This window comes from Misgurnus anguillicaudatus, chromosome 22 (genome assembly GCF_027580225.2).
Source record: "Misgurnus anguillicaudatus chromosome 22, ASM2758022v2, whole genome shotgun sequence".
NCBI lineage: Eukaryota > Metazoa > Chordata > Actinopteri > Cypriniformes > Cobitidae > Misgurnus > Misgurnus anguillicaudatus.
This window is the reverse complement of record NC_073358.2, coordinates 25,460,461-25,476,845: the sequence shown is the minus strand read 5'-3', so window position 1 is coordinate 25,476,845 and position 16,385 is coordinate 25,460,461. Positions and strand designations below refer to the sequence as shown.

At 38.9% G+C, this 16,385-nt stretch overlaps 1 protein-coding gene across 4 annotated transcripts in view; it reads right to left on the bottom strand.

Annotated features, from left to right (window-relative positions):
* wdfy3 (WD repeat and FYVE domain containing 3) overlaps window positions 1-16,385 on the bottom strand; it is a 143,598-nt gene that overhangs the window by 87,169 nt on the left and 40,044 nt on the right. For 3 of the 4 annotated variants that reach the window (XM_055199920.2, XM_055199918.2, XM_055199919.2), the window contains exons 9-13: window positions 14,510-14,977; window positions 14,228-14,326; window positions 10,495-10,688; window positions 6,014-6,471; window positions 2,260-2,343 (exon numbers count right to left, since the gene is read on the bottom strand). In XM_055199920.2, coding sequence (XP_055055895.2) covers window positions 2,260-2,343; window positions 6,014-6,471; window positions 10,495-10,688; window positions 14,228-14,326; window positions 14,510-14,977 — 1,303 coding nt within the window. The remainder of the gene's footprint in view (window positions 1-2,259; window positions 2,344-6,013; window positions 6,472-10,494; window positions 10,689-14,227; window positions 14,327-14,509; window positions 14,978-16,385) is intronic. The other variant, XM_055199921.2, reaches the window with a different exon arrangement.

Genomic DNA, 16,385 nt, shown 5'->3' with positions numbered 1-16,385 from the left:
AGAAGCACGATTTTCCCCTTGTAAAACGAATCCCGTGCAAATAGGGCTCAGGACTGTATACCTCATGACTTGGCAGTATTATCCAGATATAATGTAAGCTAACCAGATGAGACATGATGGAACAAAAATACAGTAATGCACTCTTAATAGTTTACTATATGAAGCTTTAGGAATTTGGCACGTAATATCCAATGATGTACCTCCAAAATCTGTCGTTCTATATACAGTTTTACAAGTGATATATAAATAGGGAGCAGAATGTTGGTCCAATGAGTTTACAGGGTGAACAGGGTCATCTGTACAATGCTGAAGTAATCAAGCAATCGACAGCGCTAAGCGACAAGCAGGACCGCATAATGTCACGAATGGCTAGACAACGTGTCAGTAAAATTTTTGGGATTAAACATTCTCTAAAAAACTGAATTTTTCAAGAAAACAAGCTTTAGCGGTGAGCAAAAGTAACTTAACACGGCAGTTGATGTGATGTGGAGAGGAGTAAATGGTGATGAACAGTTTTATAAAACAATCCCTTCCTCTATTAAAGTAGATTCATAAAATACTGTCTTAAAGGGATAGTTCACCCAAAAATGAAAATAAATACCATTAATGCACCCGCTTTGAAAATAGCATCAAAAATACATTTTGGTGCAAAAATAAAAAAAAATACGACTTTATTCAGCATTGTCTTCCGGGTCTGTTGCGACTGCACGTGCACAGTGACGCTGCTGACAGGTTGCGATTTTTTTTTTCAAACTTACAGTGTGCGTCTCCCTAAGACTCTAAAGCTGGGGCGCACCAGATAACACGTTAGCAGCAGTTCACAACAGACCCGGAAGAGAAGACATGGCTGAATAAAGTCGTAATTTTTGTTATTTTTGGACCAAAATGTATTTTCGATGCTTCAACAAATTCTAACTGACCCACTGATGTCACATGGACTACTTTGATGATGTTTTTATTACCTTTCTGGACATGGACAGTATACCATACATAGATTTTCAATGGAGGGTCAGAAAGCTCTCAGACTAAATCTAAAACATCTTAAACTGTGTTTCCAAAGATGAACGGAGGTCTTACGAGTTTGGAACGACATGAGGGTGAGTCATTAGTCCCTTTCACCCATACCGTCTTTACTTGTAATTTACTGGTAAATTGCAGTTAACATGTCATGTGTGAACAGAACCTTTCCGGTAAATTAGTGCTCCCAATTTACCAGTAAGACAGGTTGTAATATTAGTAATTTACAGGTAAGCGCTATGTGTGAACGAAAAATATAGGATTACCGGCATTTAGAACGGACGACGTTAGACCGTGCTGACAGATCGGGCCAATTAGAAAGTTTTTTATACAGGTGACGCATTTACCCCCGAACTGTTTACCGAAGTTTCCACACAGTTGCTGCTTAAAAGTCGAGCACTCCTAAAGTTAACATCCACATTTCTTCACCAAAGTTCTTTAAAACAGCTTACCATCTATTTGCCAAATTGCCGACATCCTTAGCACACCTCTGTGAAGCCTAATGTGCAAACGCAGGTTCCGTTTGACGCGGCCTAACACAACAACATACGGACCGTGGATATTAAGTCATTACCTGCCATTGTTTACAAATACGACACGGACAGAGCTCGCCAGCCGCGCGCCACAGGTAACTTACACTTTCTCTCCGAGTTTACCGGTAGTTTGATACTGATGTGTGAATGATGTCTTACTGGTAAAAAGAAGGAACGTCACTGCATGTGTGAACAGCACATTTTTGTATTTACTGGTAAATTCATTCTGGTAAATTCATGGTAATTTACCAGAATTACTGTGTGAAAGAGGTTATTAATGACATTATTTTCATTTTTGGGTGAACTATCCCTTTAATCAGGCATTATTTTTGTTGCACATAAATAATGCAAGTATTTTTTATCCACACTGAATGTGTAAATGCAGTTATGCAGCAAAACAACAGCCAATCGGAAAAAAAAGAAAGTTCATCATACATAATATGTAGATAAGAATTTACAAACGTTATGGTGTGCGGGCTAATCTGTGCGACACCAGACACAGAAACCAAGTAACAGTAACCAACAAAATAATTCAAAGTAAGATATTAGAGAAAGATTAAAGGAAACGGTAAACAAATACAGTGATCAAGAGAGGGAATAGTTGAATGAAAGAAGTGAGAAGGAAATGGAAGACCGAACAGGCAAGTAATAAGAATTGAAAAGAGGAAATGACAGAGGAAAAATAGGAAGAGGTGACAGAAAGCAGTACCTCTTCCTGGCGATTGCTGGCGTGCCCCATGGAGAGGGCAACGAGGTCTCGTGAGTCAAGCAGGGAGGCACCTGCTCAGCACGACTACAGCCGTTCAACCGCACATACACGCAGAGTCACGACCCGACAATCAACATAAAGACAGACCGAACATTCCCACAGCCATCCAAACACAAACAAACAGCGGTTCCATACCACACACACCCAGCGTGTGCAGCCAGGCAATGCCAGAGGTTACGAAAAGACACAGAAATGAGAAAGAGCAAGAGAGGGAGGCAGTTAGTTCCTGTTGAAAATACAGCTCAGGGCAAAGCACATATAGAGGAACTATACATCATGCAAATCTAACACAAACACAAGCCCAAAGCATTGCTGCTCAGATGGCATGAAAAGGCATTTGCATCACTTTGTAAAGTCAGGATGTTCAATAATGGCAGATAAATAGTTTCAGGGTTTAAACTGGCTAAAAAGTATCTAGCACCAGAAGAAACGCTAGGCTGGTCATTTTTGTTTCTTATGTCATTAAGGGGTGGAGTTATCAAAGCTATATTATACCTGGCCTCAGACCCATGGACCATTGGCTGAACATCTGATGTGTAAGGCACACAAAATTGTAAAAACATGAAAATCGTGTCCTATTCTGTAACTATTTGCAGGAAACTAAACAAAAACTTTACCTGTCAGTCAGATGGCCTTTAGGCCAATCTTTGGTTAATGAAAGCTGCTAGAGTCCAGTTTTTCTGCCGTCAGTTTGAAGGTCTGGCTACGTGGGACAATATTACACTAGAATCATGGGATGGTCACATTAGATTTTTCGGACTTTACGGCAAATATAGGTTGGGAGAGCCTTGTCAATATAAGCTCTTTGGCTTCGTCCATCTTTGCTTTTCATCAGAGATAAATTTTACGCCGTAAAGTTCTGGTTTTCTACTGGTCACATATCTCCACGTGATACGAAAGTTTAACATACTTGATCTCTGGTGCGCAGCAAAATGCAAAATATCATCACACAACCTCGGTCTGATGCCTTCGCATGCATATAAATGAAGGTCAATAGAATGAAAAGTGTAGTGTGACAGTCCCTTCACAGACTAAGGTTATGTTTACATTAATGCGTTAACCTTTTAAAACGCATTACTTTTGCGACGCCTTTCATTTACACTACGCCACCGTTTTCGACCCTCATAAACGGAGTCGTTCGTAAACGCTGCAGACCCTGCTTTAGTTTGAGAACTCAGACGTTGAGTTGAGTGTAAATGAACGTAGACGGAGTCTTATGTAAACAAACAGCTGATGTTAACGTGACAGCGCATCATTTTCAAAGTAAAAAATATTTTTATTCAGGTAAATGGAGGTTTGCAACGGAGGTTTTGCCAAAAATAGTAAACATCTACCAACCAGCTATTATAAACGCTACACTGTAAAAAAAGTCCGTAAAAATTTCAATGTTATTGCAGCTGGATTGCCGGTAATTTACCGTAGATTTACATTTATGTTATTTACTGGCAAGAGTTTGTTCAAAGTTAAATAAATTTTAAATATTAACAAGTCTTTATCTTTACAGAATAAAACTATACAATAACAGCCTCATGCAAAGCATTCTGGTAACCAGAAATCATCATTAACCTTTTTCTGTTTTTTGCTTCAGATTTTGTTTCCCAGAATGTTTTGCTTGATGCTGTTTTTTAGTTTTACTCTGTAAAGACAAAGACTTGTAAATGTTTAATGTTCATTTAACTTTGAACAAAATGTTGCCAGTAAATAACATAAATTTAAATCTATGGTAAATTACCGGCAACTCAGCTGCAATTTCTACGGATTTTTTTACAGTGTATATCAGATTGTTGTAACATGTATCCTTATAGATAATGTCTGTTTTATATTTATGTTTGAGTATTGTTGAGTTTGAATATTGTTGTAATGTTGTTTATGTTTTGTTTAAATTAATTTAGCTTATTACGAAAGATAGACTGTAATTTTAAACGCCATATTATAGGGCATTGTAAAGGCCAATATAAAGGGAGAATTGTAACGGGTCAGACATTATTTTCGAGTTTAATTTAAGTTTTGTTTGCTACTTTAAAATGAATTTCGTTTCATATAATTTGTCTCTTAATTTTGAATATAAATGAATAAAAACAATAAAATCAACGTCATATTAATATTTAATGCTCGTTTAGCCGATTGCGCTTTTTGCTATTTCTGTGTTGCTAGTGGAGTACGTGCACGGACCTCGCACACTTTTAAAAATTAACGTCATATTAATTTTTAATACTTTAGCCAGCCACACTTTTTTGTTGGAGAACGCGTGTGAGGGAACACACATGCACTGAACAGCGACAGGTAAGGATTAGGAAAGATAAGTTATTTGGTGTTTTTCTGAGGATTACAGTCAGTTTGCACGAAAATTTTCAAATGGACTATAAGATCATAAATATGAACTGCGAACAATGAACTATTATAAATATAACAGCGTGGAATGACTGAAGAGGAACTCCTTACATTAAACCAATAAGCATTTCTGTAGGCTAAAGCTGTACTTCACCTTTTATTATGTTTGATTGAAGTTTGCATTTGCTGACATTTATTTTTGCTTCAGGTTCGCTACTGTTTAGTACTGTTCACTTGAATGCTTCCTTTTTAAATCATAAAGACATTTCTGTTTGGTTTATAACATCAACAATAACCTATTAATCATATTAATATGTTGTAGGGGGGAGCTAAAATAATATAAGACTTTCCGAAACACATTTTTTCATAGGTTCAAAAATAGTGTCTGTTGTAGTTGCCGGCAAAGGATCCAGGTATGAATTTTTGTCAATATCGCACACCCCTAGGCTGCATAAATGCTCAAAGGTAAGCTATTATTAGAGTAATAAGTTATTTTACACATTCGTGGATGCAGATTCTTTTTAAAATGCCAGTATAAACGAGAATCGTTTTCATTTTAAAATGCCGTTTTAAAACGCAAATGCCCTAATGTAAACAGGGCCTAATAGTAGTGAATAAAATGTTAAACAACAACTGAACAAAGAAAAGTTAAAGTAGTCCCTGAAAATGTGCGAAGGTAGCCAATCAGATAAGTGCTTTCTAGATTAATAAATTCTCTTACTGTGTGTTCACACCAGCGAAAGAGTCAAAGTTGCTGGAAGTCATTCATTTTCAATGGGAGGTGGCAGTGAGCTCCGGTGAGCAGCAATGCGGTGCGTCTAGGTGTCAAGAAGAGTCGAAATCAACTCAACTTGATGATAATGAGCTATGAAGCGGTTCAGCAGCAACCAATCGGAAGGCGGAAACTTTCGGAGCGTCCACTACTCTTTTTCTATAGCGTTGTTAGCAGGATGCTCTCGTTGACGGCAGTGTGAACGTAAAGTTACAGTTTTGTGTGCAATACACATCAGATTGTGGGTGGTCCTGGGGTTTGTCTGAGGATGAGCCTACATAAATAGCAACTACTGTATAAATCATCTATTTGATGTTGTTTAAAACAATGCAAAAAGCCATTTAGGCAAAGGATGGCTACTTCGAAGATATTTCAGATTTGGTTAAACTTTTTTGGAGGACACTGCGTCATTATTATGACTACTTTCTATATTCTACTACTGATAGTAAAAGTAGGTGAGTATACTGCCATTGTATACTATTAAAATACTTCATATTTTATAGACAGGATTGTAAAGATTTCTACACACAAATGACTTATATTGTATGTATGACTGTCTACCCATCAAGAAAAGATCACTTCTATCCACACCTGTAGAATGAGTCTGTGGCCATCTTGTACAGGTAGATGAACAGCTTGCTGCAGTGTTTCAGTGTTGGACAAACGTTTTCTGCAGGTATGATCTCATCCTCCAGTAACCGCTGGAATGGTTGGGCGTTTGATGGGAAAACGGTCGAAGGACCAACTTTCTTAGCATCGGAAAAGCAACCCAGGAGTCGCACCGCGTCAGCCAGCTTCTCGTATTGGATCTCGGTGCGAAAGAAGTGCGAGTTGGCGGGTTCGTAGCGCATGGCTGCTGTTAGCGTGCTGACTACAGTGTGCAGAAGTTCAAAGACTTTGTTCTGGTTGACCTTCTCCCAGCCGCTGACAGGTGGAGAACAGAGAGACCGCTCCATGGCAACCAGCAGTGAGGTCACGTACACGAAGCCGCCCACCTTGCGAAAGACGGTGCGTGTTCGATGGCTCTCCCGGAGGACAGCTAGCAAAGCCTGAATTTGAAGAAAAAGAATGATAAAGGGTATCAAATGATTTTCAATGAATTTTTATGTGGATGGAGAGTTTATGTAAGCAAAATGTATTTTTGTTGTGTAAGAGACTCTAAGCCCAGAGTATAGTAGGGCTGGGTGATAGAGCTAAACTGTTTATCATCGATATAACGTGTTATATCATTCGATAGCGATAATTATTGATATACGTAATTATGCTTTTCAAAAATGACAAGTAGAAAAAAGTTTAAATTTAATCACAGTATGTTTTATTTACACACTTTATTAAGGCAAGCAATAAACAATTTTAGTTTAGTAGTACAAAAAAAGTGTATATCTTACATAAAGATAAAATTGGTGTTAAATAGACTCTTTCTGGAGCATTTTCGTCACCATAATGCTTGATTCCTGTTCTTTGTTTCTTGTTGTCTGTTCTAAACTTTGTTTGCAATGGTGGATCAGATACTTTTCTTCACCTATATTTTTTAATGTACTGTAAATGTCGCCAAATCAGTATGGCCTGGTAGAGTAATCACTTGAATAAGAATTTTTTTTTATTCCATATGTGTTGAACACTGCCATCACAGCCCGGCCACAAGATGCTGGTCTGACGCAAAAAAACAAAGAACTGCCACACTGGTGAGCTAACTTTTCCTTTTATTATTGACAATCTCCTCGGCCACAGCACACATTTTTACACGTGCTTTTCCTGTTACATGGTGATGCCGCAACCGAACCCCACAGCAACTATTGTTATTGGCTATTTGCTTGTCACTCGCAGCACGCTCCTTTATAAGGGCATATAATAGCTTGTTTAAGATCTAGAAAAGCGATTCAATGTAGTGCAATGGAGTTTTAGCAATGCATTAACAGGCGTCATATCGAATGCTTTTTCCTTTCGTTATCGATAGAGGTGTATCAACTGTAAAAATCGATATTGTTTTATCACCCAGACCTAGAGTATAGTTTTCTTTTTTTACTACATGTAGATGAATGTGCGTGCACGGTCCAACCCACAACCTTGCTAAGTATCGTTTATTTGACTTGTTAATGTATGCAGACGTTTAATGCATGCGCATTGCGACAAAATGCAACACGTCATGGGCTACATATTACATTCTCCTTTCCGCGCATGTGCGTCCGACGCATAAAATGTATCAAAAATCCGGCGAGGCGCATAGAGTATGTGTGCACGATTCTGATGACAACAATTGCGTCACACGCACTGTACGCAGACCCTCACGTACTTGTAAAAAAACTTTGGCTTTAAGGCCTATTTCCTGGCTAAACAAAGTTGGTGTTTTAACTCTTTCCCCACCACTGACGAGTTAACTTGTCAATTAAGAGAAAATGCTTCCCTGACAAGAATTTCTGGCTTTCCGCAATACCGTTATTATCCACAACTTTTACAACCAGTGGCCGGTTGCATAAACATAGCCGTGACGTTAAGACTGCGTCTTAAGTATGATTCTGACTAACTAGCAATTAGTTAGGGCTAATCAGTCTTATTATTTGGATTTAAATTAGACCAATCTACCTTTCTATGTAACATACTTAAAACAGTTATGATCAGTCTTGAAGAAAAAAAATCATGACTAACTTTTAAAGCTAGTCTTAAAGTTTTATGCAACCGGCCACAGGAAGTAACGCCTCACATGAAAGAGAAAGAAACTCCGTGTATGTTTTAAAAAGGTTGCTCTGCATCTGATCTCTATCAAAAGTCCTTCACAAAATTTGAATTATCTCAGCTTTTTGCTCGAAATTGAGTGTTTTTTGAAGAAACGTACCCATATATGAGAGGTGATAAAAGAGAACTAATCAAGGTAGGAAGAAAGTTTTTTTCCAATTGGTAGATTATATCAAATATGTATGTAGAAAGAGTAAAGGGGGGGTCGCACACCGGACACGTAGCTTCGCGTTGCATCTAGTACAACTTGGAAAATTCGTAAACTGGAAGTGCACATTAAATAGTGCGAGCTTAGTCAGATAGCGTCTACTTCAAAATGCAAAATATATGTTAACAGCCAATGTTAATCGTTAACGATTTGGGACAAATATGATGTTATTTAAAGGATTAGTCCATTTTCTTAAAAGAAAAATCCAGACAATTCACCCACCACCATGCCATCCAAAATGTTGATGTCTTTCTTTGTTCAGTCGAGAAGAAATTATGTTTTTTGGGGAAAACATTGCAGGATTTTTCTCGTTTTGATGGACTTTAGTGGACACCAACATTGAATACTTAACTCAACACTGAACAGTTTTTTTCAACTGAGTTTCAAAGGACTATAAACAATCCCAAACGAGGCATAAGGGTCTTATTTAGCAAAACGATTGTCATTTTTGACAAGAAAAATAACAAATATACACTTTTAAAGCACAACTTCTCGTCTAGATCTGGTCGTGATGTGCTAGCGTGACCCGACGCAATACGTCATCACGTCAAGAGGTCACAGAGGACGAACGCGAAACTCCGCCCCAGTGTTTACAAGTGTGTTGAAAGGGGACCGTTCCTATGTTGTTGTATGTCAACTGATACTAATTAATGTCTTTGTGGCAGTTTATTGTTTACAATTGTCCGCAAATGTGCGTTTTATATATGTAACACATGACCTCCCTACGCCACCACGCATTTACGTTAGGTCGCGCTGGACCAGACCAAGACGAAAAGTTGTGGTCCAAAAGTACATTTTTTATTTTTCCTGTAAAAAATGACAATCGTTTCGCTAGACAAGACCCTTATGCCTCGTTTGGGATTGTTTATAGTCCTTTGAAACTCTGTTGAAAAAAACTGTTAAGTGTTGAGTTAAGTATTAAATGTTGGGTTCTATTAAAGTCTATTAAAATTAGAAAAATCCTGCAATGTTTTCCTCAAAAAACATAATTTCTTCTTGACTGAACAAAGAAAGACATCAACATTTTGGATGACATGGTGGTGAGTAAATTATCTGGATTTTTCTTTTAAGAAAATTGACTAATTCTTTAATATTAAACTTTGTGAGTGGCGCAACAGGGATTTGAGCAACTTCCTGAGTCAAAGCTGGGCGTGGACAGGTGCCACCTGTCGGCGCCGTTGTGTGTATACTCATAGAAAACAATGTGTTCGATTTTTTCAGAACGCCGCGGTGCTGCGCAACGCTGAGCTGCGTGTCTGGTGTGCAACCTCCTTTAGAATCAGGAAGTTGCTTAAATCCCTGTCGCGCCACAGAGCACCACTCACATAGTTTAACATTAAACAACATCATATTTGTCCCAAATCATTATCATTTAACATTGGTTGCTAACGTATATTTTGCATTTTGAAGTAGATGCTATCTGACTAAGCTCACACTATTTAATGTGCACTTCCGATGTATGATACCTCTGAGTTGTCCCAGACGCGACTCGACGCGGCGCTGCACGACCCCCTTTAGGTTAAAGTTTGCTAGAAAAAAACTGAATGTGTACAAATTTCAGCTTGAATCAAAATTCATTGAGTTCTCATATTTTATTGGTTTTTGAATGGTGTATCAATTGTATATCGGTTTACTTTGGTAAATAATTTTGTTGATATTCATTTACTTCTTTATTGTTCTTAATCTACAGTTTGTCTTTGTTGATGTCAAATTTATCCCAGACAAAAGCAGTGGTACTATCCTAGATTTTAGTCATGTGTCTGACAAGCACTAACCCATTTTCACCTACATCTAGGTCACAAAAAATATGAACTAGAGGATTAAAGTTTCAATATATATATATTGGGTATGGATTAAGTCAAGGTAGTCAAGGTAGTATTTATTGTCTCCCTTGGGAAAAATGTGTCTACTGCAACATCCACACACAACACATTACTATTCTAATAATAGGCTACAGTACATAAGTATACAAATCCAATACATTTTTTGAGGAATGCATAAAATGCGTTTTTCATTTCATATTAATTTTTTACATAATATTTACAGCACTAGAGTCATTAAGGAACAAGGAAAACAAAGTGATGTCAATCTTCACAACATGAGTATCGAGTTATAAAAAATGCACTCTCACCCTCAATATGTCTGTTTTGAGCTGTAGTTCTGTTGATGGCGCAGAGTGCATAAGGCCCAGCAGCGTGCCCATGTCATCATCCCCAGATGGCGACAGCACCAGCTGCTGAATGATCATCAGAGCATGCTCGCGACACTGACGGTACTTCACGATGTTGTGCACGCACCGCGCGCCGCCAAACTCACGAAATAAACCTGACAGATTGGAAGAAAACAGATGATTTTACTGCGACAAACTTGGGTGATTACAGCGCAGCAAGAACTTTAATGATTCGTTTAAAATCAATATGTAAACATCACATACATCAAGACAATAATTGGTTGCACTGAGATAAAATGATGATGGTGAAGTATGAATATTTGGAGTCGCTCAAGTATTTTTTTTTTTCATTAAAAACAATCACATTGTCTAACAATGAATAAAGCATGAGAGCATCTGTGAGAGTCAGTGGTCCGAGACCGAGCAGCAGTCGTAACAAAGAGAAATGATTAGAGAGCTAAACGTAACAGCATTTTCCGCAGACCTGACTCAGCAATAAAAGTGAGACTGATGCAGGGCCTGAGACAAATATTTCAGCTTCTATACAACTTCAGCTTTATCATCTTCTATGGCATAGCGTCGATAACCGCAAAAAAAAACAGATGTGAATACAAGCATACAGTACTAATCGATGTGTACTGTATGTGCCAAGAGTAGCTGAAGGTTTAAAAGAAGACATAAGGAGCTTGTATGCACTTACATGAATTATTCAGTTAAGTATGTTTAACATCCGTACAGAAGTTTCAATCAGCCATTTAAGGGCGGGCGGCTATTCTTGTTGGATAAACTGCTCAAGATACTCAAGAAAATGACTGACATGTATTGTGGTTGAAGTTCTTGCACATATCATTACAGCATCTATCACACCAGTCACACAGTAACATAATGTGTCCGCGTCATGCAGGATTTACTGTAATTACAAAGAGAATCTAGTCAAGAGCTCTTCATGTCCTTATTAACTCAAATAATTTCTATGGCAACACTCATACTGACAAAAAACATCTGCGTGTGGCTTTGTTCTTGATGACAGCAAAATACATAAGCATCCCATTATTGCACCTCGAGATGCTCTTTACACCAAACATTTACGATCAAAGAATGCACACCAGGTAACGCTAGCTACGAAAATATAGCTGAATCAGGCAAAAATTGGTAAAAATGTTAGGTAAAAAAAACAAAGGGTTTATTACAACGGGAAAAATAAGTATTTGACATTGACACATCAGCATTTTTATCAGTAAGAGGATTTCTAAGTGGGCTACTGACAAAATTTCCACCAGATGTAGCCATCAAGCCAAATACTGAATTTATACAAAAAAATCAGAACATTCAAGTATACAAGTTGAGTCATAATAAATAATGTAAAAATGACACAGGGAATAAGTATTGAACACATGAAGAGAACGAGGTGCAAAATAGCATAGAAAGATCACCTGAAATCTGTCAGTATTAAGAGAGAAACCCTGCCCTCTATCAGTACTAATTGATATAAGCTGCTTTAGTCCTAATTGATGGCCTATAAAGGCTTCTCATTACCCAGGAGGCACATAGGAAAGACTTCGTGCCATGAAAGGTCACACTAAATACTGACTGATGCCTGAAGAAGACATTTAGTTCTGAAAATTGTTTTGTTTTTAATTTTGTGTACATATTTCCTGAATTTTCTGTCTGTATCTTAATTAAATGAGTGAGAAATAAATATGGATGGACATTAAAACTTTGTTAAAACAACAAAGCTGGTGGACTTTTGCACAGTACTTTACATCCATCAGTACTTTGACCGGTTAATCCAATTCTGAGTATTATTTAACAGAACACACTATGAGTTAAACAATATTAAACAATATCCTGGCTTTTCCCAGCTCTGCAATACATGAATAGTGTCCAATCTATATATCATAAAAGTAATCTGCAGGACTCCAATGAGCTTGTCTTCTGAAAGAAAACAATATGATTGTGAGAAAAAACTATTAATATTTTGAGCTTACGTGACAAACACGCATATGATGACTAGTCATGAGACAAATCGAGAAGCAATGAGATCTCACATTTATGTTGTGCTGCCATATTTTAACTTTTATTCTGTTATTGTCTGTTTATATTACATACAGTACACGTCATAATGATCACTAGGGTTGTGACGATAGACGATTGGACATATGGACAATAGCGAGCATTGCCATGTTTGTCCATTACTGTTTTAAAATATTATTATGCTATTATTATTATCACCATACACTCACTTAAAGGATTATTAGGAACACCATACTAATACTGTGTTTGACCCCCTTTCGCCTTCAGAACTGCCTTAATTCTACGTGCCATTGATTCAACAAGGTGCTAAAAGCATTCCTTAGAAATGTTGGCCCATATTGATAGGATAGCATCTTACAGTTGAAGCTCCCGTTCCACCACATCCCAAAGATGCTCTATTGGGTTGAGATCTGGTGACTGTGGGGGCCAGTTTAGTACAGTGAACTCATTGTCATGTTCAAGAAACCAATTTGAAATGATTTGTGCTTTGTGACATGGTGCATTATCCTGCTGGAAGTAGCCATCAGAGGATGAGTACATGGTGGTGATAAAGGGATGGACATGGTCAGAAACAATGCTCAGGTAGGCCGTGGCATTTACGACGCCCAATTGGCACTAAGGGGCCTAAAGTGTGCCAAGAACAAACATCCACCACACCATTATACCACCAACACCAGCCTCCACAGTGGTAACAAGGCATGATGGATCCATGTTCTCATTCTGTTTACGCCAAATTCTGACTCTACCATCTGAATGTCTCAACAGAAATCGAGACTCATCAGACCAGGCAACATTTTTCCAGTCTTCAACTGTCCAATTTTGGTGAGCTCGTGCAAATTGTAGTCTCTTTTTCCTATTTGTAGTGGAGATGAGTGGTACCCGGTGGGGTCTTCTGCTGTTGTAGCCCATCGGCATCAAGGTTGTGCGTGTTGTGGCTTCACAAATGCTTTGCTGCATACCTCTGTTGTAATGAGTGGTTATTTCAGTCAAAGTTGCTCTTCAATCAGCTTGAATCAGTCGGCCTATTCTCCTCTGACCTCTAGCATGCCCTCAAGGCATTTTCGCGCACAGGACTGCCGCATACTGGATGTTTTTCTCTTTTCACACCATCCTTGGGTGAAATGGTTGTGCGTGAAAATCCCAGTAACTGAGCAGATTGTGAAATACTCAGACCAGCACGTCTGGCACCAACAACCATGCCACGCTCAAAATTGCTTAAACACAATTTCCAACACAACTGCGCATCTGTTTTTTGCCCAGCAATCCAGTGGCTTGGCATAAATGAGTAAAAAAAAATAACAAATACAAAAATATTAGTAAACTATTGACAACCTCACTATGGGGCATACGCGCAACTCTAATGATCGCTAAGTTAGTTCAAAATAGTAATATTTCGCTCTCACAAACATATAGTTTTGCTTTAGAAGCCATATAAACCCACTGGAGTTGTATCAATGCATTACAAAGCTGGAGGGAGCCAGGATATTACTTCAGATAAATCGAATTGTGTTCAGCTGAAAAAAGAAAGTCATACACATCTAGGGTGGCTTGAGGGCGATTACATTTTTAATTGTCTTTTTCAGTAAACTACTATTTAAAAAAAAAAGAGTGAGCATGCGGTCTCAATAACCAAACCCTCTCGAAAAAACAGTCACGTTACCTGCATTGGTATTTGAGCCTTGCAGGAGAACAGTGAGCGTCTCCATGACAAGCCAGGCAAGCTGCTTTTGCTCTTCAGCAACATTGTTCTTGGAATCACCTAAATACAAAGAGAGAGAGAGAGAGAGAGAGAGAGAGAGAGAGAGAGAGAGAGAGAGAGAGAGAGCTGTCAAAGGTGTTTCAAAACTGATGCAAACAAAGTTGTTATATTATATTTTAATGGCTAAATGCTATTTTTACTTTGTGCATATTAAAATAGCCATTAATAAGAGTTTAGTCTTACCTTGCTCGCCATGGGCCTGCGATGGTTCTTTTAAGAGCGCTGCATATTTGTGCAGCAGATTAACCAGCACTTCAAGCAATCCGAACTCACGGAAGACATCACTGAAGACAGGGTGGTGGCGTCCCAACTTGAGAAGAGTGCGAGTGGCCGTGATGCAGCAGCTGTAGGACGTGCTCGACTTCAAAAGCACGCTGACGCTGAAAAGCTCTTTGCACGGTACATAATTGAGCGCCAAGACGACAAACTCCAACAGCTCGAAGTACTTGGACTGCACCTCCGGTAGCTTGGCCACCCGCTCTGCAAACTGCGACAGCGTGTGTTGAGCCTCCAGGATGAAATAGTTAGCGTAGTCGGCGGCGTAGATGTTGGCGATGGCTTCGAGGATCATGCGAGCTAGTCGACCACTCTTGGCCTTCAAGAAGGCATTCTGTAGGACAGAGAAGGCCTGGATGTTTCTGACTGTGTGGCCTGAAAAAGAAATAAAAAAACTTGAGTCAACAAAAAAGGATACCACAGTAGCACTATACTACACTATAGCAGCGATACTATCAGTATGCAACCCTAGAAACTCCAGTGACCTATGTATGGGGAACTGTTGCATAGCTAATAACAACCACACATATTTTTATTTCCTCACAATTTCATTGAAGTCTATATTTTAGACACAGCATAATAATTATTCATAGGCTGCATCCAATATCTCTGAAATGCTGCCTTCGGAGGCAGCATTCCGAGGCAGGAAGCCATCAAGGCACGTCCGAATACAATGTTTGCTTTAATCGCTGACTCCTGAGATGCCTTCATCGTCTTGTCTATGCGTGGGCGTGCGTGGGGAATGTGATTGGTCGAGCCTGGTCGAGTTCGAAAAAATAAAATGGTGGCCAAGAAAGTGGCTGGATTTAATTAAGTTACATTTTCACTTTATATGCCTTTCAATGTCATTTCTAGCAAGAAATTAGTATTACAGTTTTCAAGTATGGGATTAGTTATCACAAAGGCGCTCTCTGTTTATATTTCAAACAGAATTCCATTACGCTGCCGATGAAGGCTGTCCGAATGCGTTTCCCGGAGCTGCCGTCATGCCTCCGAAGTCCTTGCCTCATGAGGCTGTGGGCAACAAGCAGTTGTCTAATGTGGCATTCACACCAGACGTGGAAGAGGCGGCAAGCGCGAGTGATTTACATGTCAAGTCAATGCAAAGACGCGAATAGGCTTACTGCGACGTGGATATGCACGAATGGCGCAGAGCGCGCAAATTGAGTGTTGCAGCGACAAAATCTAAACTTTGGCAGATATTTGCGCCGCGTTAGCCAATCAGGAGCTTGCTCTAGTAGTGACGTGATTACCGGGAGTATGCAAAGTCACAGAAGCCCCTCCCATCACCGGAATTTCCGCGTGAATGTTTCGAAGGACTAGAATTTCACGCCTGGCTTTCACGTGCAAATGAAGCGCGTAAACTCAAAATTTTCAAGCCCCCAACTACGCGGGAATAGCGTTTTTTTGCCACCTCTTCTGCATCTGGTGTGAATGCCACATAAGGTTTAGGAAGCAGTCATAGACGGCAGAAACGCAGTGCACGTAGAGTCCACAAAGTAATGACCATAGTACAGTAATTTGTCTGCAACAAAAAGTGCATGCTGCACGTTTCTTTGGTTGAATGAGATAAATAATTACATTTTAACAAACACAAAGTTTTTTGCTTTGTGTTTTCACGTTAAAGACTAGAGTTACTAAAAGACATACAGTATGCAATGATGTTAACAAGTAATGTCAGTCTATCACATAATCGTTCAGCAAAATAAAAAGTCAGCCTATTACCCTGCACCATAATAACCACATTCTTGTTCATTCAACCCTTATGCACCCTCAACACAGT